This window comes from Mesoplodon bidens, assembly GCF_964165515.1.
Source record: "Mesoplodon bidens genome assembly, chromosome: 7".
Lineage (NCBI taxonomy): Eukaryota > Metazoa > Chordata > Mammalia > Artiodactyla > Ziphiidae > Mesoplodon > Mesoplodon bidens.
Window position 1 is genome coordinate 65,108,628 of NC_138164.1, and position 26,125 is coordinate 65,134,752.

Sequence of the window (26,125 nt, forward strand, 5' to 3'; positions counted from 1 at the left end):
CCAGGCACGTCCTGTTTTCCTCATTTTATAAAGACTCTGAAGGGAAGAGAGGTTAAGAAACATGGCCAAGGTCATCCAGTTCCTTAAGTATCGGAGTTTGGATTCAAACTCAGGCAGTCTGACTTCAGAGTATGTTTCCTTAACCAATGAGCACATATTTGGTGCCTGGTGCTGTGTGAGGGCTTGAGGATAAAAAGCTGAAGATGGCATGGTATTTCTCCTCCGGAAGCTTGGGGCCTTTCTGGAGCACACATATCTGATCATTCTGAGACTTAGTCCTAGAGCAATGAGGCCTCTTTGGAAAATTGGGTACCATCTACTTAATGTAAATGTTTAAAACAGAAGGAATTACTTGGCCTGTAGGGAACACTCTTCAAAGATAAAACTTACCGAAGTCAGGCCTTCTCTGAAAAGGAAAAAAAAATCCAAACAAACAGACCATTCACTCCCTGAGGTCAGGGGTCTGCTTTCCCCCATTTCTCCAGAGCCTGGCACAGTATCTAGCACACAGCACTAGTACTAGGGGGAATGGAGTTCTTAAGATTTCTTAGTTTGCTCTGGGGTCTCTTCCTGTCTCAGGCCACCCACCCTGGTTCCCAGCATCTTCATTCTGATGGACCAGGGGCCATAAAGCATGGGCAGGGTGACATGAGATGGGGTAGAAAGGGTGAGGGGGTGTTATGTGTGTATGGGGAGAGAAGGACAACAGCACAGTGGTAATGTCACAAAACAGACTGAGCACCTGGGGCAGGGGAGAATGACACTCCAGGTACATCAACCATCTTGTGACCAAAACCCCACCCTCTGGGCAGTGGCTGCTGGGACAAAGCCTTGCTTATGGGGTATATATACATTTCTAGATACGCATTTCTTTTGTCTGTTATGCTCATACACAAGCACACACACAAAGACAATAGGAAAATAGAGGAAGAAGACCATACCTTTCACTACCCTATCCAGATAGTGCGCTTGGGAAATAAAAGACAGCACATTTAAGGTAGGATTGAAAAAGTGCAATACTGCCTGTCACATAACCATGCCAGGTGCCAAGGAGACAAAGGGGGCTGCACCCCACATTTGGGACAGACCTGCCAGGGTGGGGAAAATAAAACCAAAGACAGGACAACACGAGAGAGAAGGAGGGAGAGCAAGCACATTCTCCAGGAAGGGCCAAAAGGAACGTCAACTCACTCTGTGATCAGGCGTTTGGAAATGCGATCATATAAATAAGAAGACATATGGATAAGGAGAACAGCAGAAAAAGGAGGATGGGAAGCTGCAAAAGTGGCTACACTCCTGCTCCATCAGCTTTATGGAAAACTAGAACTTGCCCCCTTTGTCTACCCAAAGCAGCATCCACCTTCCCTCCAGGGGATGCAGCGGGACAAGAGCGAGGGCACCCTGCATGGGCAGAGGTGACCCCAGGAGGCTGGAATTCGGAAATAGGCAAAATGTTAGTCACCCCTGATATACACTAGGGAAGTAGGTTGAGTCTTTGGTCAAATATACTGCTAGTTGATCTGTTTGCCATTCTTGTATTTTCCACGGACACATGTGCCCACATAGACTTGAATGCAGAATACGTGGTGTTCTAAGTAAGATGCATCTCTCCTTTGCATCTTACACAGAATATGAGGTGCAAGTCAATGGATGTTGCTGTGAAAGACAAGAAAAAGAAAAGAAAACCTGACTCCTTCTCAATGCTGATTAACTTAAAAGGTAGAATGATGTATGCTTTGTTTTCCAACGCATACATCATTGTTATCATCACACATCACCATTGGGGGGTTATATCCAAGCACTGAATTAATTGGCAATCTAAGGTTTTGCTCATTTGTGAGGACGGGTGTCAAATGTGGCTCTGAACTGAACCTACTGTGCATATACCTGGGTGCCTGGCTGTGTGCTTGGGGCAGGGCAGACCTCTTCATTCCCAGCATAAATCAGTAACAGCATTTCACCTTCCCTATTGGGCTGTGGTCACAGCCATTGGAGGAGCTTCCCTAGCACCTCCTTCTCTATACCTGTCCAACATGTGTTCCCACAAAGGCTGGAGAGATGGCCATTTCCTGAAGGGCTGATGCTTTCAGCCGGGCTGGTCCCCACCCTTAGCTCGATTTCATACGTGAATCAAAAGTCCATAAGAGAGGACTCAACTGCAATGGTGAGGCCTTATCTGGAAGCCCTAGGGTTCTATAAACTGTAAGAACATTCTTACTCTCTCCATAAAAGAAATATAAATTTTATGTTTTCAATCCTCTAGATAGGACAGACACTGTGGCTGTTCATCAATATATATTTGCCTCCTAAGACTGGTGGATGAGAGGGTAGGTTCTTAGTTCAGGCATCCATGTGGTCTGTGCTTCAAGAGGAAATATGTTCCTGGAGGCTGCGGAGCCAAGTGGAAAATTGGGAAGAGGAGTTTTCACTGGGTCTGCACCCTTCCCCTTCATTCTTACAGATGCTGCACAGTCCATGAGCTAACAGGATGTAAGAAGGGAAAGTGAAGGGGCGTGGTGTGTTACGCAGGACTGAACAAACAAAGCTGTGGAATGACAGACAGTGAAAAGCAGGGTCAGCCCACATGAAAAACAACCTAGGAAACATCTCTGGTGAAGGCGAAGACTTTCTCGATTCTTGGTTCATCTGTCACCTGCGTCTTAGTCAAGCTCATGCATCTAATTTTGCAAAGTGATCTAAAATTTCTTAGACATCATCTCCCAGGATATGCCATCGGAGAACCACACCACAGAGGATCTCCTGGCTCAGCTGGTGTTCTTAGCTGTCAGATCTGCAGAGTTTTGTGGAGGGTCATAATCATAAGTTCTGGTAATGACACTGAACCCAGCTACAGATGAGATGGAGTGAGCCTAGATTTCTCTCACAGGATTGGTAAGGATGACTCGGCTGGATGAGACACCATCACTGGGATTCAAATGACCGTACCACTGAGCAGCATCCACTTGGAGGGAGTTCTCTGACCAGAAGAACGTCTCCAAACTTAACGGTGATATCATGGCTCTGGTGATGAGTAGAGATTATATCCACTATATAGGCTAATCTCCCCAAACCCAGGGGCTGACCTCAGAGAGCTCCCTCTCTCTCTCTTCTATTGCTGTAAGAACTATTTAGCAAGAAAGATTTCTATTAAATATGTTTTTAGTATCTTTAAAAAATGCTTACTAATTTCTCAGACCACAGGTAGGAACAGCAGCCAGTGGAAGTGACGGAGGCAAACTCAGGTCGTAATCAGTGGTGTGGGTTTCAGGAGACAACAGTGGATTCCACAAATCCCGGGATTCCTTCCCCACACAGTGACCCTCAGGCCACACTGTGAACAAAGCTGATGACAGCCAGTCAATACCAAGACCAAGGGCTTTCTGGGAATGGAAAAGAGCTTCCTTGCCTCTATTGAAAATGAAAGTGGTAACTGGGTCTTTGAAGTCCAATGCCATTTACTTATAAAAGGCAATATGCAGAAGTCCACACTGCTGTTTCTTTCACTGTTTGAAAAGCTTGGCACATATGCCCTTGACTCAAGTCACGTAAAATTTCATAGTGATTTTAAAGCACTAACTTTAAGAAAAGATGACGCAAAGTCCCTAATCTTGCATTATGGGTTGTGGATTCAGGGCTTCCCCAAATTCCTTCATCTTTCTCCTCCAGATTTCAGGATGAAGACAATGGAAGCAGAGTCATTTTCCTCTTGGACCACGCTTGTTTTTTCAACATTGTACCTGTTTCTCACGCTGCTTCTATATTCCTGTCACTATGCAAGAAAGTGGAGATAGTGGAGGCACACAGCTATTTATAAGACAAGGTCTGAGCCTTAGCACGAGGGTAGCCTGTGAGGTCTTAGATCTCTTTAGCATTTCTATGACCTCCAACATGAAAGCTTCTTTCCTTCACTTGCCTGTTCCAATAGAAGTTTCCAGAAATTTCTCTTAAGATAATCCCAAGAAGCTTCAGGGGCCCCCATCAAAGGTTGTGAAGAACATGGCAAGAAGCTTATTCTTCAGGAGCCTCAGTTGACTCTAATAGTTGTATCATTGGTGCCCACTAGGTCAGGTGAAACAAGGATCATTATGGCAGGTGATGACTGGGGTGGCTATAGTCATCTGAACTTCTTTCAGATGGATGACAAATCATCAAAGAGATGTTCTTGTTAAGTTCTTGGATACATTAATGCTCTTCTCTCTTTGGACGAAGGATCAATGAGGAATAAGTGGCCAATGGCACCCACCCCGAGAGGGGCTCACAGAGCCCACTCACTGGTCTCCAGTTTCCCACTCCTACCACGTGTGGTCTGAAAGCTCCCAGGACCATCAACTAATCAAGTTCTTGCTCTGATAACATGGCGTAGATCCCTGTCCATTTTCTCTTTCTCCTTGTCAGCATCTGTCCTACAACTCATGGGTCATGATGTAAGAGAATGCCTCTGAGGAGGGATGAGCATAGGATTATCTCACAGGCGCTGATACCTTGTGAATGCTTGTGAGCTCTTGGTTAAGGATTGTCTGATTACAAAAAAGAAACTCAAGAGCTACTGTTCAAAAGTGGACAAAGAACTCCAGAAGACTGTGTGGCCTTTCTTTATAATTTCCCTGCATCGTGAGGTCTGGCTTTGCTCGCTCTAGTAATTGCATCATCAGAGTATTATTTTGATCTTTACTCCCAGAGGAGGATTTGTTTAAGAATCAAGATTTATATGATTGGACAGTTCTCCTGGAACCTAGTAAATAATTCTGCATATCTGGCATCTTGAACAATCACAGCTTTGGGGTCAAGGTTGGAATTTTACAAATGTAATCAGAAGTTAGCATTTCCCACATGTGTTTTGGGACTTCATAGACAAGGGGCAGTAAAGTGAACAAAATAACTATCATAGAAGTGATCCAAATGTTGGTAAGTGTTTTCAAAGAAACAGGAAAAATTAAACACCTTCTTAAATTTAGCTATGATTTTCAGCTTTCTCTAAAGAAACTGGAGGTCAAGCCCCAGACTTAAGAGACTCATAAAATTCCTGGAAAAGACATCCCAAAATACGTTTTTCATGACTTTGTTGACCATATACTTGAGAAATGGATCCTAATCAATCCATCTTACCTTAACTTCTAGACTAGAGAAACTGGGTTCCATATACACAAGTGGATGTATTACTAGTAAGTAAGTAAGAGTGAAAATCCTTTTTTATTTGTGGGATATTTTTAGGAGCAGGTGATGGGTGTGCAGTCTGTGGGCAGTGGAGGAGGGGCCGGAATTCCATCACCCCTGCAGGCCTCCTCCAGCCACCCCACTCTGTGATTCACAGAGGGAGAAACTGAAGCTCCCAGCGACCATGTGGTCTACCCATGGTGCCGTCACCAAGACTTTTCTTGAAGCTGCAAAGAGACAGATAATTTCTAACAGAAGGAATTAAGATTTGAAATAGTCTTGCTTTTTGACAAAAATATTGTCATTAAAGAGGATGCCACTGCTAAATATCCTTTCATTCTGAAGCCAATCTGTTTTGAGAAAAACCAGGTAGCTTCCATAAAAGAAAAGTTGGACCCAAGCCTCCAAAAGGAGATATTTAATTCCTCCTATATAATCAGCTCTGGGAAATGTCACTGGGGTAAGAAGCTTTTTAAGCTGGGAACTTGACTAAAAGGCGCCCAGACTTGTCTTACTCTTTTATGCCAGCTGTTAGGGAATCAAGTCATTCTTTCCTGTTTATGGAGGGCAGCAGTGTGCAAATGAACAGGCCTTCCTCTCTTTGGATCCCACTGCATGGAGGTCTCTGAATCAGCATCGTGGATCCTGGCCTCTTCTCTGGTATGGGACAAAACCACACTGCAAAACATGAGCTAGCTGTGCTATGACCCATCGTATAATGATGAAATCTGATAACAAGAGAAAATTTAACAGTTTGAAATTCTAACTTTTCACACCAGCAGTTTTTGCTTTTCCTAAATGATCCTCACAGGGAGTGAAGTTCCCTGGAACATAAGAAAGTGCTTCTTGTTACCATCAAAGATTAAAAAGGGGTTTCTCCGTCTCATATCTATTCTGAAAAGAAAAAAGAAGGCACCGCCATTGTTTCCCTCGTTTGTATCTCGTACTCCTTCCCTTCCATCCAGCAAGGTTACTGAAGTGTTCCTTCGGCACTAGGGTGTTGGGTTTCTAGCGGGGATGCAGCTGGCCACAGGCAGAGACGCACGGAGGGCAAGTTGCCATGCGGGGAGATTAGACAGGGTCAAAGGAAACGCGCACCACACAATGAAAGGTAATAGAATTCCGAGCCAAAGTCCTTTCATCTGAGCCACTATGACCAGTCCTTTACTTCTTCAATGTCCTGTGACAGTTTTCTGGTATTTATGACTGTCAACCTCCCTCTTGAATCATGCACATTTCCCTTGGTGTATTTCTTATCCGGAGGGGAAAAAGCATCTGCAATCCCAAGGAGGAATTTGCTCTTAAAAGAGTGACAACAGGGTGTGCAGGGGAGATGGGAGGGGCCGGTTTGACTCCTTGGCATCAAAACAAAGAGATGTTCTTCAAGCTAGGCTGATGAACATCCACGAGACACTAGCTGGAACACAGCCTGCCCACAAGCCCTGCCGTGAATCATCTGTGACTGGATGCAGGGAGAATTTCCGTAAATCCTTCGTCATTAGACTCAGACGAGATGCTTTCATCTTATAAAAGCCTGACATCCATAAACTTTTTGGAACTTGGTAAGGTGAGCCGAGGACACTATAAGCAAGTGATAGAAAACAGAATGCACTCTCTCTGGGCTCTGAGTTTGGTTTTAATAGGGATGGGTCCCCTTCTGGGCTGAGAGGCTAAAAGGTCAGCTTGTCCTTAGTCATGCAGAAAAGTGAAGGTGAAGGAAGGGCAGAGCTGAAAGAAGCAGGTGGGCCTGTCTGGTGACTAGGGCTGCTTTTCTTTAAGAGGTGTCCAGGGTGGTCGTGCGATAGGATGACACTGACAGAAAGAAGCCACCCAGAGGCGCACAGTGAGACAGCGCGGCACGTTCTGCTATGGAAAAGCAGTGTGGGCTGCCGGCGGCTACAGAGCGGCTCTGGACTCTGGTGAGAGTGTGGCTGGCCAGCTAGCTGTGGGATTCTGAGACCAACCAGAATAAGAAGGCCCAGCCTCTGGGAAGGATGAGAGCCAGAGGCCTCTGCAGAAAACCTGGGCTTTGTCCTGCAAGGACTGCAGAGCATGCAGCTGGCAAGGAGCTCCTCCCCAAGGCTCAGAAAACCAAGCCTCAACTTCCAGTCCTACTTCTTAACCAAGGTTAAGTGACCTTGGGCCTCAGGTCCTTGAAAAGGAGGGGGGTAATACGTGTGCCTCCACAGGGTGATGGATGGGAGTGGGAAAGAATGCAGTTAAAGCCCTTAGCACAGTGCTTGCCACACTGTAAATACTCAAAAATCAGAACCCATTATTATTAATATTAGTAAGTATAAGGTATTCCACTGCCGTGGATAAAAAGGGCGATGGTGTGGAGGCAGGGATGATGAATAAAAACTAATTTCAGGCCGCAAAACAAAAGGAATGCGGCCTAAAACAATATGAAATAAGAGGTAGCTCCATTTACTCAAAATTCCTTTGTCCCTCATCATCTTTGGGGCTTGCCTCCCAGTTTCTGTAATCAAGAGGTGACTGTCAGAGCTGGAGAGGCACCCGGAATCCTGTCTCCTAGAGCCATGTGCTTGCCATTTGATCACAGACCCTTCCTTGAAAAAAATGGAAGGGGAAGGAGTTAAAACACACATACACAAACCAGTTGATTCAATAAAGACCTTTTGGTGAGTGTTCATTCCAGGATAATAAACCAAGCAAATGTCTGGCTGTGTTTAAAATCAACAAAACCAGCAGGAAAGGCAGAAAGAAGGGAACAGAGTGATCAGCTTGTTTTGAAAGCTGCCAACAGTGCTGCTTCAGCAGGGGCTGGTGCCAAGGAGCCACCAGGAGAGGGGAAAGGAGACAAATGCAGACGGGACGGAAGCCGAGGACAGGGGAGGGGGGGGATCCCAGGCCTAATGGGATGCAGATGTGGCCTGGGGCCTGTGGGAAGCTTTCCCCAGGATCCCAGGCCTCTTCGGGAGCTCTGGCCTAGGAGGCTACTGGGGGTGTTCAGCGCTAAGCCCAAGACCTCCCAACCAGACCATAAACTTGATTTAATGGCTACGTTTATGGAGTACTGTACGATGTGCCAGCCTGTACTAAACTCTTTACGTGCATTATTATCCCCATTTCACAGGTGAGGAAACTGAGGCTCCGAGAGGCCTTGGGACTTGCTCACAGCTGCTAAGGCAGTCATCTGACTCATGCCTGAACCCCAGCTCCTAACACAAAGTTATACTGCTTTTGGCCCGGGAAGGGCTAAACCCAAGGCACGCTGACCAGCTAGCTGAGATCTGGGAGATGCAGGGTGGGAGGGAAAAGGTTAAAAATGTCCTATTGTGAGTTTGAGTCCAACTGATGTCTAGGAAAAGCCAACCATAATGTCGTCAGATGAAAGGACTTTTGGCCCAGTTCCCACATGCGACGGGGCCCCCGAAGTGCCCGACAGACAAAGGCACCGCGCAGCCCTGGAGAAGGTGCGGGGGCCTGGCCCTCATACCGATGGTGCAGTGCTCGCCGTTCCAGCCTGGGCTGCACTCGCACATGCCGTCCCGGCAGGTCCCGTGCTCGGCGCAGCGCGGGTGGCAGGCGCGCTGGTCGCAGGCCGCCCCCATCCAGCCGTCCTCGCAGCGGCAGGTGCCCCCCACGCAGACGCCGTGGCCACCACACTCGGCAGTACAGATCTCTGGGTGGGGGGAGGGAGAAGGGGGAGAGAGAAAAAACAAGTATTGAGCCAGTTGTTCTTGGGAACAAGGGTCACACTTGGCTACCTACCTTGGCTCTGTGAGCAGTCGGGATTCCAGAGGCTCAGGAGGCTAATCTCTGTGGACAAGGACCCTCGGACAAGAACAGTTCTCCAGCCAGAGGCCTGTCGCGAGCCCCTTTCCTCGCCAAAATAGGATGGACTGTAGGGCTCTGCTCTGTTTGCTTTTCTCTGTGGCCAGCCTGTCCCCGCTTTTGTGCTTACCGCTTCCAGAGGGGACCGCCCTTCTGAACAGATGCGAGGAGAAGTCACATTTAATTAAAAACCAGTTATGTGTGAAAACAAAGTGAGGATGAGACAAGCGAAGTGCCTGTGGGTCTGGCTGGGGTGCATGAAGGGTCCTGGGCTTGCACTTCATTCCAGCTTTGACTCTCATTGAGATGGGAGGAAAGGGGAGGCTGGACCCCCGCATCCCAGGGGGGTTCTCTGGTGCTCTGCTGGGTTTATGTTCAGTCCTCCTGCTCACTGCTTCATCACCCCAACTCCAGGCACCATCTAAATGGCCTTTCCCATCCAAAGCAAACAGCTGGACTGGGGGCGGAGGCACTTCACAGCCAGACTGGCGTTGCCCAGACTTTCACAAAGGCCCGTCTGTGAGACGGTGCAAAAGACACATGCGACCTGATCCACAAGCCCCTTGGGCCCAGAGCCAGAGACAACTTCATGGTTACTCAGGCAGAGGCTGTGAAAGCTCTGAAACACAACTCCTTTTTAGGAAACCAGTTAAACAACTGGGGCCCTTGATGCTCTCTGCCAGGGCTGTGATGGAGACCCTCACTCGATTCTGTGCCTCGTGGCCCAACATTCTTCAAATGAAGATCCCAACACCTTTAATTTCTTTCAAATTAAATTGACTGGCACCCATGTCAAGTTGCATTTGCACATTACCCCTTCCAAGCTATACTCCTGGCTTGGAAGCTACTAACAGTCCAACTACTTTTAAAAAAGAAAATAAAATTAGATCTCAGAGGCTCAGAACTTCCATATTAATCTACAAGGCAATGGCTAAAATGTTCAAAAATTAAAAAATAAACAAAACAGAAAACAGTAATAGTTCCCATTTATGGTGTGTTCCTATGCCTGACATCTTGCCAAGCAAAGGAGGTGGAAAGGGAGTTAATGCGTGCAGTACCACACTGGGTTTGTCAGCTCCCCAGGTGAGAGAAAGGCTGCTGTAAAATGTGTGCAAAGAGCCCTGACCTGGAGCCAGGGGACCTGGGTTCTATGCCAGGCTCAGGAGCAGAAGCTGTGTGACCCTGGGCAGGTTCCTTGACTTCACTGGTGATGATGCCTCACAGCACCTCTGCTACCCATCAGGGCTATGCGGAGCATTCAGTGAAGTGGACAATAGAAAAGGGCATGGCAAGGTCACTAACTCAAGAAAGATTTCTCAGGGCAGGGAGTTTTAGACTACGTGTCCAAAGACCAGGTTTGCGAGGTCTGTGTCTGCTCAGCCAAGGATCTGCTGTGTGACCTTGGGAAGGTCACTTGCCCTCTCTGGGTATTGGTTTCCGCATCAACTGCAGGGGGGACCTGATGGCATCTAAGACTGTGGGAGTCTATGATATAAACATCCTCCATGTCACACAGCATGATCTATCCCTAAGGCTTGGCTAGAGTGTCCCTCCTCCTCAGAAATCTCCCATGATTCACTCGGCGGTTGTTCTCTTGCTCCGTGCCTTTCCATGTGACGTGGTAGACTGCTTCTCCATTTCTGCATGTCTCACTGTCAGACTCAGGACAACCTGAGGCTGGATGAATTCTGATCACCTCTAGGCCTGGTACCCAGCACAGATCTTGGCACAGAACAGACCCTTAATTAATGTTTGCTGGATAATGAATAAATCCATGTGTGCCTGGGGCTACAGGTGCCTAAGAATTTAAAACCATTCAGGTACACCCTGCTCAGCCTGACTGAGAGTCAGTCCAGGCCTATCTGTCTGCTAATCTCTGGTGGGTTGCCATTGTGAAAACTTCCCAAGTGAGCATGGAGCTGTGGAGCAAAGTGTCAGGACACCCAGCAGCCCTCCAGGAAGGGGGCTTTCGCAAGATGTTCTTCAAGTTTCCTTCCCTTCTTGCTCACATGGACAACGTCCTGGATTTTTCTCAAGATGAAGAATGACAATCTCAGGTCCCTGGGTCTCCCTACATTCTAAGTTTGAAATTTCCATCCCTTCTGCACAGTGCTGCAAGGGCATCGACCCAGATGACTCCGGAGGCAGGGCCTGAACTCAGGGCTGGCTGGGACGTTCACCTGAGAGCCTGGAGGAAAGATCAGCTTAGCATTTTGGGGGGTTTACTCAGCACATTTTCCAGGTGGCAGTTTATGGTGTGAAAGTAAACTTCAAACAACCCTTCTGTTCACCGAGGTGTGAGCCTGGAGAGGGACAGGCTGTGGGGCAGCCTTCCTCCGGGCACTTGGAGTTCACAGTCTTGGTGTTTTGGGCTGCAGGGCACTTGAAGGTCACGGGCTTGAGAGCAGAAGAGGCAGGGCTTTCCCAGCACTTGACGGCCTCACTTCAGGTCCTCACTACTGGGTAGTTCATTGCTTTACTAATTAACTTTGAGGCAGTGTGTGTGAAAGAGCGTAAGACTTGGAATCAGGTGTGACTCCAAATCTTGGTTCTGCCAGTTGTGGGACCTTAGACAGCCTCCTCAACTGCTCTGAGCTTCATTTTCTTCCTCCGTAAAATAGGGATGATGATAGCACCCACTTCAGAGGGTACACAGCCCTGATATACAGCTCAAACTGATTCCTTTATTCTTCCAGCAATAGTCCATGCCTGCCTGCTATGTGCCAGAAACTGTGCCGGGTGCTAGGAATACAGAGGTCAATAAGACATAGTCTCTGCCCGACAGGAGATCATTGCCCAGACAAAGCCCAAACTGATTGCTAAGATCAGCTGAGTAATCTACAGCTGTTACTCACTTCGGCACCTTTCTGCTTACGTGCAATGAATAAAGAACCGTGACTCTTAGGATCAGACAGATTTGGTATCTGTTCTTGGCTTTGTCACTTACTGGCTGGGTAATTTTCAAGGTGCAAGTTATGCAATTCATTGAATCTCGATTTCCATTTCTGTAAAATGAGGCTAATAATTCCCACTTTACCAATCTTACACGGTTGGTGTTAGATCAAATGAGGTAATGTATGGAAAAGCCATTTTTGGCTTCATAACTTAACACTTATGTCAGGTCATACAGTTTACAAAGCACCCTTCACATACAACTTCTCATTTAACTATCACAACAAGGCTGTGCGAACACCTGGCTATTATCCTTCTTAGAGGTGAGGCTACTGAGACCCAGAGAGCATAGGGGAATTCTACAAGGTCGTGTGTTCATCTGGTGCTTTCTCCTCATTTTGACAATCCTCAGGGCAAGGCTGCAAGATAAGCATTTTACAGATATGGAAACGGAGTCACAGGCTAGACGGAGGCAGGCTCATTTTACAGATATGGAAACTGAGTCACAGACTAGACAGAGGCAGGCTCTCCTCTGAGGGAACCTCCTGCTTCTTCCAGCAGATCTCCCCTTGTTTCTGGCCCTGTTGTTTATCCCTTGTTACGTTCAAGTCAGACCCTGGCTATGTGTGAGATGCAATGAGATTCTCTACACAGAGTTTCCCAGACACCCGAGCTCACTTTTCTCCTCTGGGGACTGCGGAGCTGTCCCTCCAAACTCTCCATTTCCCTGCCAGTTTACACTAGACATGCTGCCCTGGCACGAAGCTAAAGCTGCCTGGTGGTCGAGCACCCCTCCATTAGTCCTTTACAAGCTGGGTTGTGAGCTCTTACACATTTTAATGGAAGGGGCCTGAACAGGGTGACCTTGATGTTTATGTGGTGCTAACTGATGGTAACACAACCTGTCAGTGTTGAGCTTCTCTTCTGCAGATGGGCTCTCCGCCCAAGTGCAGGAGACCCACTGCCTCCTGATGGGAGCAGAAACCTGAGAGTCTGCTTCATTTGGTCTCGAGTAGTAGGCCCCATTGTTATTTTTTTATGTACCTCAATTTTTTTTTTGTCCTTGAAATAAAAGGAACTGCTTTATTTTTGCTTCTCTGATTCTGCTTTCACACTGAAGCAGATATAACTTCCCAGAGTGGCTGGTGAAAACCAAATAGGACGATGCTAAAGAATGTGCTTTGACAGCTCCTGTGCCCTTTATGTAATGTAAATGGTACTTTGTGAAGTTTGGGTCACAGCTCCTAAGTCTCAAGTTTACTCAGTTGTATACTGGGGATGACACTGACTACTGCAGAGAGTTGGTGGAGGAATCACTCTCATTTGCTTCATTTCTTGAGCGCTCACTGGGTGCGAATCCAATGGTGAGCGGGCACTGGGGGATCCAATGGTGAGTAGGACAGACACGGCTCTTTCCTGACCTCAAGGAGTGACATTCTAGCATGGCAGATGGACATAACCTAATTGAATTAAATGGGTTAAGATGAAAGGAAGTGAAGCTTCTAGTAGGGAGCCTGGCACATAGTCAGGATATGATAAACTGTGCACACACATATTCTTATAAGAAAGGAAAGGGGGTGTAGTGGCAAGTGTTATCAGACTGAAGTCAGATCAGATGTGAATTCTGACTTATGCAACACACCTGATACAAGCAAGCATTTGATAAAGGCTAGGCGACGGTCACGTGATCAACATGGGCACTTTCTGACTACATGCTGGACGGCAGGGGCCTGGGAGGAACCCTCTGACGTACTATAGAGTACACAATCCATACAGTAGACACGGATTCAGATTCTGACTCCCCAGTCTCCTTGAGTCCTTGCGGAGAATTACTTAATCTCTCTGGACCATACTTCTTCACCCCCAAAACAGGGAGAGTAATAATGGTCCCCTACAGGGTGAGTGAGTGGTGGTAACTGAAGGAAAGGGTAAATGTGAATGGTTCTATGTAATCTGTGTTATGTATGTTGTGTTTTGTACATTAACTGATTGATAGAGACCTACAACATCCTGTATCAGTGCAGCTCCGAGTCACCGAGAAGAGAAGCATCTCCCTGAAGAGCAAAATATTTTCTAGCAGCAGCCTCAAAATTTGGGTATGAAACTCTTTCTCTGGTTACCTAGCATGGCACCGTCAGCCAAGACCATTAAAACTCAGGTAGAAGCCACCTGCATTTGTAGCTTCGGCTTCCTCTTAAAATCGGGTGAAAATCCCCAACTGTCCTAAAGTGTCATTCCAAGTCTGTAAAGTTCTTGGCTGAACTATACAGGGCCTTGGAGAGCAACCAGGTCAGGCCCAAGAACACCCTGGCTCTTCTCCTGGGGAAAGCCGCACCCCCCCGCACCTCCCCTTCCCCACCCCACCTCTGCCCCGCCTCACTGGTATCCACGTCTGTCTTCTCTCTAGACTGGAAGCCCACCTGATGGCAGGCTCTAGCTTTTATTCATCTTGGTTCCCAGCAGCAGGCACCAGGTCTGGCAGAGAATGAGCTTTCAACAAATATTTGTTGAAAGAACAGATGAATTTAAAAAAAATCTCATGGAAGAGGTGTTATGTCAGTTGGCTCAACTCTATCCCAGCGCCATATTGTACAAAATTTATTTGGTGAAATATATTCACACAGAGGCTCAGCCTTCTTTGTGCTTAACCTTCTTAGAAACTTATCTTCTCCAATCTCCGACTGATAGCTTGTAACCTTAAAGTGTCTCAGTCCTTACACCCTCACACACATCTTCCTTCGCACCAATGCCCGTGTCATACCTGTTCCCTTTCTATGATGTGGAAGCAGGTGGACACATGACGAAAAGGGTAGGGAAAAACATATGGTTTGGCTATTGGTTAATTGTGCTCCAAAGTGTATACAGGAGGAAAACAGCTGCTCCAGTCTCCTGTCGTTAAATGTTAATCCCCATATGAACCTGGATGAAGCCTGGGACCTATCACAGCTACGTTTTAATTTGTCTGGACTTACTTTACAATCCTGTTCATTAAAATAGCTGGTAAGGGAAGCTGTGCCTCTCCCCTAAAGGGAGATACTTTTCCCATAAAATTTCTTTGACTTGGAAAGATGCTCAAAACTGACACAAGTCGGGGATAGAGGGGACCCCACACAAGGATCTGTGTGCTTTCCTGCTGAGCAAGGAACAGATACAGGTGAAGCTGTCTTTGAAATTCAGGGACGTGAAAGCAGAGCCTTGGGCCCATATGACCTCCTGGGAAGCCCTTTAATAAGTCTGTATTTAGCACTAAAAGGGATAATAGGGAAAACTGTTCTATTCTGCTTAGGACCTGAGGTTCTTAGAAGTGACCTTAAGAAACTTTAGTAAGGGTTAAATAATTTTAAATGATCTCCACTAGGATTTTCTGTTGCATCGCTAGCTCATCTGAGTTAATGCCCAGTTTGGGGGATTTCTCTGAAAATTCCTTGGGGGAATTTGTCATGAAATCCTTGGACACTTTAAGTCCAAGCTACACTAAACAGCATTTGAGGCAAAAATAAGGAGAAATTGTAGAACCACTATTGGTGGCACACAAATATTACCTCATTAAATCCTCACAACATCCCTGCAATTTTGTTTTCACTCCCTTACCATCACTGAGGAAACCGCTTGGTGAGACTTAGTGACTTGCTCAAAGGTACTTAGCTAGAATGAAAGGTGACTATGATTAACACAGGTTTTTGGTCTGTGAACTGTGGGATCAGGTTTAGGCAAAACCTCAGCTGTAAGCTGACATATTTCCTTATTAATTATGTATTAGATCCTCACCCCAGCTAGAGAATCTCTGAAATCAGAGTCTGAGTCTCCTTTTTCACCCCGACTCAATGTTTATCATGTTAAGTACTTTTCCTTCTGTTTGTCTGTTTATCTGTCTTTTCAATCTCCATCCATCCATCTGCCTGTCCATCAGCTCATCCATCTGTCCATCAACCCAATCATCTAATCATCCAATCAGCTATTCAGTCAACAGGCCATCTAACTGCCCAACTATCTATCCATCCATCCATCCATCCATCCATCCATCCATCCATCCATCCATCCAACCATCCATCCGTGTGACTTGGGCTAGTTAATTCATCTTTCTGTGCCTCAGCTTTCTCTTCTGCAAAATAGGATAGAGACACCAACATCTCAGGTTCATGTGAGGCTTAAAAGAACATCATGTAATGTGCTTAATGTCATGTACATCTTTTACAGAGTAAACACTCACTACACGGCAACTATTTTACGTTTATGTGCTAGACAGAGCCAGGGGAAGGGAGGGTTTGAAGATACTGTGGAGAGCAAGGGGAGGATGTGAACAACTGAGGTTCCTTTCAACAGCTGGAGAGGACTGGATCTGGAGCATAATCAGAAGGACAGGCTTCCTGGGCCCCTCATGCCCTGGGGAGAGGTAAGCGGCAAAGACCCGTGTAACGGACAGACCAGGATAATGAGAGAGCACTTAAACCATGGCCTCCATGTTCTCAGTGAGGTAGGAATCTCTGCTGAGCAGGATGCTAATGGATAGATGTGGACATTTGAAAGAGCCATTGGGGACTGAGTGTAAGAACTCACAAAGTACAAGAAGAACTGAAGCTGGAAGGACCCAGGAAGGGCTAAAGATCGTGAGCGGGACATGATTTGGCTTGAAGCACTCAGAAGCCCAGCTGTGAGATCAGAGATGGTGAGTGGCTGGAGTGATCCTGGGTTTTGCAAGGTGGATGGGGAAGAAAGGCACAGAAACAGGGAGCCGAGAGTGAGGAAGGAAGACAGCTGGAAGTAAAGGACTGAGGGAACAGGGGGAAATGAAGGAGGAGGAGGGTGAGTCAGGAGAGAGCTGATGCTGGGCAGGAAGTGGCCTGGATGTGGCCAGGGGCTCACCTTCAGGTGGGTTTAGGGGTTAAGAGAGAAAAAGAGGAGGAAAACCTAGAGGAGCAGTTTTTGGTGTTTTTTTTTTGGTATGCGGGCCTCTCACTGTTGTGGCCTCTCCCGTTGCGGAGTACAGGCTCCGGACGCGCAGGCCCAGAGGCCATGGCTCACGGGCCCAGCCACTCCGCGGCATATGGGATCTTCCCGGACCGGGGAATGAACCCGTGTCCCCTGCATCGGCAGGCGGACTCTCAACCACTGCACCACCAGGGAAGCCCGAGGAGCAGTTTTCTTGGTCAGAGCATGAGAAGGTATCTTAGAGATTCTCTAACCATCCTGTAGACAGGAAAACACGGGCCAAAGAGAGGAAGTGCCTTGTTCTTGGCCACATAGTCATGTGCGTATTAGTACTTGAGCAAGAACTTGATGGCTGCCTTAGGAAATAGTCATGTAAGGGGCCAGCCAGATAAATGGCTAAAGCGGGGGAGGCCTCACCACTCTTGGGCCCCCTCCTCTGTGCCTCTGCATAGGCTGCTTTCATGGTCTAGGTGCTCCTTTCCCCCAGTCTTCACATGTTGAAGTCTGGCTCCAATGCCACCTCCTCCCTGAAGCCTCCTTCCAGTGCCCACACTGGAAGGGGTTTCATCTCCTGCCTTCCCAAAGCACTTTATGCAAACCTTTGTTTATCAGGGTTGTTAGTCTACCTGTGTTGCCTCCAGAACCCTGCCATCATCAGATTAGTCTCTGTACTCGGTAGTGAGTCTCACACAGAAAATGTATCTTTTGACTGCATCCATGTACCGCCAGATTCCAGTGGTCCGAGGCAGGGCACTCCAGTAACTATTCAAGGTACTATGATTTTGCACAGGGCAGAGGCCTGGATTTGGGCAAGCTGGGTATAAAGGCCTTCTTTGCCACTTCCCAGCTCTGGGAAACAAACATTGCACATATCTGAGCCTTACCTTTGCCATTTATAAAACGGCGGTAATGAATATTAAAATTGATATAAAAATATATTGAGGACCTACTATATGCCAGATACCCTTAGAAGCTTGGGATTCAGAAATTGTATTAAATTATTCCTATCCTCAAGGAACTCAAGTCTACCTAGGTGTATAAATGAGCACAAAGCTGGCCACCATGCCTGGCACAGAGCAGGCCAATTACAATTTAACTCTCACTTCCACAGGCCAGATATCCCTGCATTTTGAACAATTTGGCTCGAATATAGCACCCACTCTCTCTCCCTCCCTCTCCCACAAAATTGGGCAGATGGCTTTTTAGTCTCAGTGCAGGTTACAGGAAGAAGCCAGAAGGGAGGAAGGTATAGGAAAGGAGCATCTGACTTCCTTATAGTAATTGATCTCCTCTTGACATTGAGGCCAAACCCAAGTCACTCTCCTGTGCTTCTCAACTTCCATCCCTATCACCTGAGAGTCAGAGTGGCTCCAAGCCATGCTTCGGTCCCCCAGATCTAGATGGCAGAAAGCTAATGAGCCTTGGAAACCACATGGCCTTTCACCTCACTCAAGGAGCTCAGAAAGCTTTCAAACCAAGCAGAAAAATGGATTCCAGTACATTGGTTCAGAGCAGTCTCCAATCTATTCCCCCAGGACTAGAATTTCAAGCTTTATGAAGCACCTATCACAGGAAGTAGTAAGTCGCCTCTATTCACCTTAATTGGAGGGTATCTGGCTTCCTGATTAAAGGAGTTCAAAGCTAGCATGGGGGAGGCCTCCAAACACGCTCTGACTTTGCAGAATGATAACAAGCCAAGAAAGGACTGGTGAGCAGAGAAGCCAAAAAAGGTAACTGGGATGTGTATTTGTGGCCAGGGCTGAACCACTACCCCACTGAAAGGGCCCAACTGGGTATACTGAAGAGATAGCTGATGTTCAGACCTCCAGCCCTGATACCCTTTTGTGAAGGCCCACCTCCCCACCCAGTCATGTGCTCATCTATCTAACTCTTTCCTGGACACCTCCTCCTAGAAGTCCCTCAGGCACCTCAAACTGCATGCCAATATTAGAGTAAGCTTTCTAAAACCAAACCTGACCAGGTCACAGCTCTGCCTGCAACTTTTCAGTGCCTTCCACTGACAGATAAAACCTAAACTCTTTCAAGGCCATTCATGATCTGATGCCTGCTAACTTCCTTCACCTCTTCTCCCTCACTACTGCCACAAATATCCTAAGCTAAGCTACTCCAAACTGTGGTTCTTTCCTAGAAAACGCCAGGATCTGTCTCATCTATGTACTTGTTGCAAATCTTTGACTTCCACAATGGGCTGCTGCAAGGTGCTTGCCCCTTTCTTCCATCTCTGACAATTCAAATCCAACCTCCATCACCCACCTTAAATCCCACTTCCTCCAAGGAGCCACCTTGATCACCCCGGCTGAAAGCAACTGCTCTTTTCCTGAACCCCTGTAGTACTGCCAGGTCCACCGTGGTCATGATCCAATTTACATGGTTCCTGGCAGTGTCTCCAAGTGAAGTGGTACCTTGCAAACCTGATACCTGATCCATGGTCAGTATCGGCGTAAACCTTGGTAATAGCCAAAGGCAGGATTATGAAGGGGATAAGCATGGGTTCTGAACCCACAGAAGGCTGGATTTGAACCCTTTCTTTCCCAGAGTGCCTTTGGGAAAGGCACTCAAGTTCCCTGAACCCTGGTTTCCTGAGAATAACACTGTCTGCAATTTCAGAGGCTCACATATTTGTTGTTTGAATAAATCATGAAGCACATACATGGAGAAGCTCTGTAAAATGTAAATAAAATTTCCATTCAAAGGATAGTTATTATTTTAAAATTACAAAGTTAGTAATACCAGCAGTTTGATTCAGGAAGACAGCCAGAGATTTTGTACAAGATATCAGATTGGGCATCCAAATAGAAACCTAATTCTGAAGCCCAATTTCAGGAGGGCTTATATTTGCATACTGAAGAGCTCCAGCTGTGATAGAAAATGTTCCAGGGCTGTCGGGGGAAATTCTACTAAATTACAAAGCTGCCAGCTTCTGGTTTATCAACCTTTGACTCTGGCAGTATTTAGTAGCACGCCTGTTTGGGCCCAATTTCCCAGGCTTTGATTAAATGTTAGGAAGTGACCATCTCATTGTGTCTGAACCTCCACAGTACTTCCCAGGCAACTGGTGGGCTCTTCTCTGCCTCCTTCTAACACATCCAGTTCTTTCTGCTTCGTTGTCAGTCTCTTGGATATTTATTATTCTGAACTTTGATTTTAGGCTGTCACTTGCCGTTGGAAAGGGGCACAGGAAATGTCAGGTCTCAAAGGACATGATCCCTTGGGTGAAATTCTAACCTCGAGTTTCCCCTCCTATAACATACCTATACAGAAATAGCCCAGTCTGATCATTTCCTTTTGATGTTTAATTGGATGTCGGTGCTGTGCTTTCTGGGCTGAGAAGCTAATGCTTCTCAGAGAGTGAACAATTCCGGCTACACAAATGAGACTTGTAACAGGGGAGAATGCTCAATGCTGAATCTAATTTTCTCTCCCATCCCTGAACAGAAGAAAATTTCTCTGGCATTACAGCATCTCACTCAGTCTTTCTGTCATTAGTAAGAATTAAATTCTGTTCCCTCAAATCTAAACGTAATTATATTTTGCCTCGTAAATAAAACTGAATTACCATTTTCAAAATTTAGGGCTAATGCAACTGCTATGTTTAGAGCTTTAATTTTTTTTTAACACTGTTGCTACTTTCAGCTTTCTTTAAAAAAAATTGGGCTTATTTTGCTATCAATTGTGACTTCATTTGGTAACAGAGCTTTTCTGTTCCATATCTATCTGGTCATTACTGTTATTAATTATGCTTTGTGATTTGCTTTTCTTTTTGGTAGGGGAGGAGAGTAATAGAGAAGAAACTGGAAGCTCAAAGGATCTGAGTTTGAATTTTAGAAGGTCTTGCTAAGCTGAGGTAGGACCTAGGCCATGTTGCACTGAGAGAGTTAAAGAAAGAGCCCTGACATGGAGTCTGAAAGGGAAATCTTCAATGCGCATTGAAAGATTTTTTACTTTGAGATTTTCAGCAAGACAGTGAGTGGACTCCATGACTGGGACCCTGCCTGCCTCTATGGCCTCACTTCCTCAGCTCCTACTCTCCAGTCGGACTGAAGGAGGACCGCTCTGCACTTCTGCACATGCTGTTCCCTCTGCTTGGATGGCCCTCTCCTCCTCTGCCACCAGGAACCCCACCTCAGTCCCCTCTCACAATCTGGCTCACAAGTCTCCATGCTGGGGAAGACCTTCCCAGGTTCTTCTCTGCCCCCCTCCTGGCCGACTGCACGCTCCTGCCCTTGTGCACCCCAAACCCACCATAAATGCGACGGTCAGAGGCCTTAACACCTCAGGACTCCGTGTCACCTCCTGAGTGGCCTGAGGAATGCTGATCCCCGGGGCCTAGAATGGTCTGGCACATGAGAGGTCAGGAAGGGCTGTGAGTGAATGGAGGGGACGTGCGTGCTTGTCAGCAGTGGGTGCGCATCCGGAGCTCTTCTGGGGTGCTCTCTGCGGAGGCTGTGCTCCTGTCTGGAAAAAGCGCAGGAAGCTCAGTCCCTGAGCAGAGGCCAATGTTAGCGCCGTAGGGCCCTTGTGCTGGTGTCTGGGGATAAATGTGTCAGCACATTAGTGACTCTTCACTTAGACTCGATGACCAGAGTCGGGGGCGGGGGGGAAGGGGGGTGGGTCGAGAGTCTCATTAACCACAAGAAAACCGAGCCTCCGAGAGAGAAAGCAAGTTGTTCAGGTCACACAGACTCCAATCCAGTTCTGGCTCCAGACCTTCACCATATAAACTGCCCTCAAACTTAAATTGCTTAGAGTTGAAGGGCTGTTTGGCTAAGTTAGACTTAGTCATGCATTCTAAAAATATACATTAATACTTTATTTATTGAGTGCTTACTGAGTGCCAGCCACCATGCTAGGCATTTTATATATAAATATTAAAACTAATTTGAAAAACAGCCCTGCAAGGCAGGTATCATTAGCCATATTCTTTGGATAAGCTCAGTCTTGAAAATCTAGCTTGGTCCCACTCCAAATCCCGTGCAATTCTTTCTGACTGCCCATGCTACGCCCAAATCCATACCATTGAATCTCTAAAAGATCTCCACCTGTTATTCCATGAAACCCAACTGCAATGAAATGATAAGAATCATAAACCACCAGCATGAGCATTTTACAATCAAAATCTCTGCCAGGTACTACTCCTGTGAGCCAGCAACCCAAAGGAATAAAATGTAGTGAGAGGGCCCTCTCAAATAAAGGTCATTTATGGAAGACAAGATTGGAGAGAGCTCATAGAGAAGTGGAAACGAGGAATGAATTTATGAGGCTGAGGATGGAGATGACTGGGCTGGGGTGGAGGGGAAGGAAGACCCGCGTGAGAGCCAGAGAAGGGGCAAATGATGGGTTTAAGGGATCGAATCTGATATGGTATTCTGGAAAATGCCACAGAGCCTGAAATCTTCTTTAGAAGATCTTAGAAGATTTAGAAGTCATTAGGCTCTGAAAAAAAGGTAGGCTTTTCCAATTTTAAGGACCATCTCAAAGAGGTTAAATTCCTCCCCTTTTCTAAGGCAGCTCTGAACCAAGAGGATGAAAAGCCAACTAAAGCACTTGAGGGGGTGGGTGTGGGGAGGGAGCCCTTCTGCTCCGCAGGGCTACTGAGCGTGCCCCCTTTATGCAAAACTGATGAGGCACCCAGCCCAGCAGGACTACTCCCTGGGGAAGGTGGCTTGAAGGAGGTGAAGTGATTCTAGCTCTTATCCAGGAGGGGTTCTGGCTGGCTGGCACTGCCCATGAAATGAACATGGGCTAGGTCTGGAAAGTGAAGGACGGGGCCCAGGAACTCGGTTTTAGCTTTGCAGAGTGTTATGGGGGCGTGGGGGGAGCGGATAAGGTTGGGGGTCGGGGGGGAAGGTGGGTGGAATCCTGAGAGAAGGGATTAGACTGTCCAGCTGGTAGTGTGCTGGCATCTTCTTGGGCAGAGCCTTTGGCTGTAACCCCTCATTCTTCTTTGATAATTCCCTGGATAAGTCATTCATTCAATAATCACTAGAACCTAATGGCTGTCAGGCCGTGCACTAGGGAGAATGACAGACACTGACTTCTTGGGGTTCACAGTTTGACAAGAGAAGGCACATTTATAATACATGGCTCAGTACACCAAAGAGCTTAGGAGAGGCCTTGAAGCCAGACTTGGGCTGCATCCGTGCTGTGCCACTTTCCAATGGGGAGATGCTGGCAAGCAATTTAACTTAGTTCTGACCTTCAGTTTCCTTATGTGGAAAACAGACCTGGTAAATACTTCCTTTACAGGGTTCTTATGACCCTTAACTAAGATAATGGTTGAAAGTACTTAGTTCAGCACCTGGTACATGGTAAGCATTAAGAAATGGACAACTCTCTAATTAATGCTCCATCCTGTGACTTATCAGGAAAAAAGACAAGATTAATGGCAAAGAAACCTCTTTGGATGGAAAGAAGACTTGAGGTAAGAGCTGAGGACTTGGAAACAGAGGGCCTAGGTTTAATTCAAATTCTGCCACTGATTAGTTACTGTGGGCAAGTCGTTTCCTCTCTCTAATGCTTTCCCATCTGTAAAACAACTGCAGTAGCAATCACCACCACCATCATCACCACCCCCATCACCACCCCCATCACTACCATCATCGTCACCACTATCATCACCATCACCAGCATTACAACCACCATCATCGCCACCCCCATCACTACCATCATCATCATCATCATCATCACCCCCATCACTACCATCATCATCATCACCACCCCCATCACTACCATCATCATCATCATCATCACTACCACCATCATCATCACCACCACTATCATCACCAGCACCAGCACCCCCATCACCACCACCATCACTACCATCATCACCACTATCATCACCATCACCACCATTACCACCACCATCATCACCACTCCCACCACTCCCATCATCATCATCATCATCACCACCATCACCAATCACCACCCCCACCACTACTACCATCATCATCATTGTCACTATCATCACCATCACCACCACCATCATCATCACCATCACCACCATCACCACCACCATCATCATCATCACCACTATCATCACCAGCACCAGCACCATCATCACCACCACCATCACTACCATCATCACCATCACCACCATTACAACCACCATCATCACCACTCCCATCACTCCCATCACCATCATCATCACCACTATCATCACCGTCACCACCATCATCACTACCACCATCATCATCACCACCACCATCACTACCATCATCATCACCTATCACCATCACCACCATTACAACCACCATCATCACCACCCCCATCACTACCATCATCATGATCATCATCATCATCACCCCCATCACCACCACCATCATCATCATCACCCCCATCACCACCACCATCATCATCATCACCACCACTATCACAACCACCATCACCACCAGCGTCCCCAAAGACTGAAGCAGTGAAGTTCCACTGGGCCCAGAGCTGAGGACAGAGGTGTGTTGGGGGTGGCAGTGGGACATATAACCTGTGCTCTTCCAGGCCACAGGAATCTACTTAAACAGTTATCTTACATGGTTTGTCATTCACCACATCAGTGAGGCAGGATTTAAAGAGGGATTTCTGAGATGAGACGGCAAGCCAAGCTGCTGAGAACCCAGAGGCCTGAGTAAACACTTGTGTAAAGTCTGACTTCACTGTTTCCACAAACCTAACCAAAGTGCTGGAAAACCTGTCAGCTCACATTTCATTACAGGCTGGTTGTTGAGTGCAGGGCATGTTGATTTAAGCTGCTTTCATTAAATCCTGTTCTCCATGCCAAACAGCACTCATCTCAGGCAAGAGATGCTCCTCCTTCCTAGGAGGGCCAGACAGCAGGGGCCCATTTCTGCCAACCCCACCACCTAGAGTCAGTCCTATAGGATGCGTCTTCCGGCCTGCAGCTCCTGGTGAGAAGGCTCTGGGCAGTGCCTGTGCCAGCCCTGCTGTGCCAGGAGCAAATAACGTAAAAGGTGTGACCCGAGCTACCCTTGCTGGGTGTCTGACTTGGGCCAGCCGCCACGCTAACCACTTTCTCCATATTTTCTCACTAAATCCTTACAACAATCCCACAGGTAACTGACCTAAAAGGAAAGGAGGGGAAGCAACTTGCTGAAGCCACTCAACTAGTGAGGAGCAGGTCCCCTGAAATGAAGTTCAGTGCCTGTTCACCACCCTGTAGCCGCAGCCCTGAGTACAAAGACAGCTCCCTGGCTAGAGCAGCATCTGCTCAATGAGGCATCTCCTGCTTAGCTTTAGGGCCCAAACTCCATAGTTTTCAAACAGCTTCCACTCAGTGAAAGTGCCGTCAGAAGGGAGGGAGGAGGAAGACGTGAGGTGCTCCCCCTCTACAGGCACTGTTCTCAGGCACACCTGCATTATACAACTTAATCACCACATGACCCTCTGAGGTGGGGACTGTTATTATCTCCATTTTTCAGATAAAGAAACCACAGTCAAGAAAAGTCAAGTCCCTTGCTAACGTCACACAGTTAGCACGTGCAGAGCCAGGATGGAGCCTAGGGAGGTACAGCCAGGACAGTAAGGAGAGAGAACCACCGCCAATGCGCTTTCACTAGCCTTCAAGCTGGCTTCTGGCGGGAAGTGAGAGCCAAGGAGAAGCTATGGCTGTGGGGAGGCAGCGTGGGGTGCTGGGCAGCAGGGGGGCCCCAAGCTGGGCTTGGACTCCCAGCTTCGGCAGGCTCAGGGTGCCTCAGGTAGGTCACCGAGTCTCAGGGTGAGGATGGGGATGGTACCATACCTGTCACCCTGCCTCAACAGCTGTTGTTGCTGGTGTGTGCATGTGTGCGTGTGTGTGTGTGTGTGTGTGTGTGTGTGTGTGAAAAGGAGAGAGAGAGAGAGATCTTTGTATGCTTTGAAGCACTCAACAAACACAAATTGTTATCACTATTGCAAGGGAGACAGGAATTTTGAAGTCATCTTTTAAATTCCTGGCCCTGTGGCAATCATGACACTGATTTAGTCAGTTATAGGTTAGAGATTTAAAAACTATAATCCACGTTTCTGAAAGGGCACCTTTCATCTTGCCTCTCTCAAATGTCTCCGTTACTATCAAGGGCTCTCACCAGCGCGTGCTGTAATCATGCTCATAACATAGCTAACGTTAACTGAGCCCATATCACGTGCTGAGTAGCGTGCTACGTGCTTTTTTACTTTATCTTAAATAATCCTCCAAATAATTATTTTCCAAATACTAATCCCAGAAGGTAGGTACGCTTGTTATCTCCGTTTTACAAGTTACAGAAGTGAAGTAACTTGCCCAAAGTTATAACCAGTAAGCAGCAGGGCCAGCATTTGAACCCAAGACTGTCAGACTCAGAGA

The 26,125-nt window shown here is 47.1% G+C and overlaps 1 protein-coding gene across 4 annotated transcripts in view; it reads right to left on the bottom strand.

The window, feature by feature from the left end:
* Positions 1–26,125, bottom strand: part of TENM4 (teneurin transmembrane protein 4) — a gene marked incomplete at its 5' end in the record, with an annotated part of 389,850 nt that overhangs the window by 112,826 nt on the left and 250,899 nt on the right. For 3 of the 4 annotated variants that reach the window (XM_081239120.1, XM_081239119.1, XM_081239118.1), the window contains 2 exons: positions 942–968; positions 8,615–8,800. In XM_081239120.1, coding sequence (XP_081095246.1) covers positions 942–968; positions 8,615–8,800 — 213 coding nt within the window. The remainder of the gene's footprint in view (positions 1–941; positions 969–8,614; positions 8,801–26,125) is intronic. The other variant, XM_081239117.1, reaches the window with a different exon arrangement.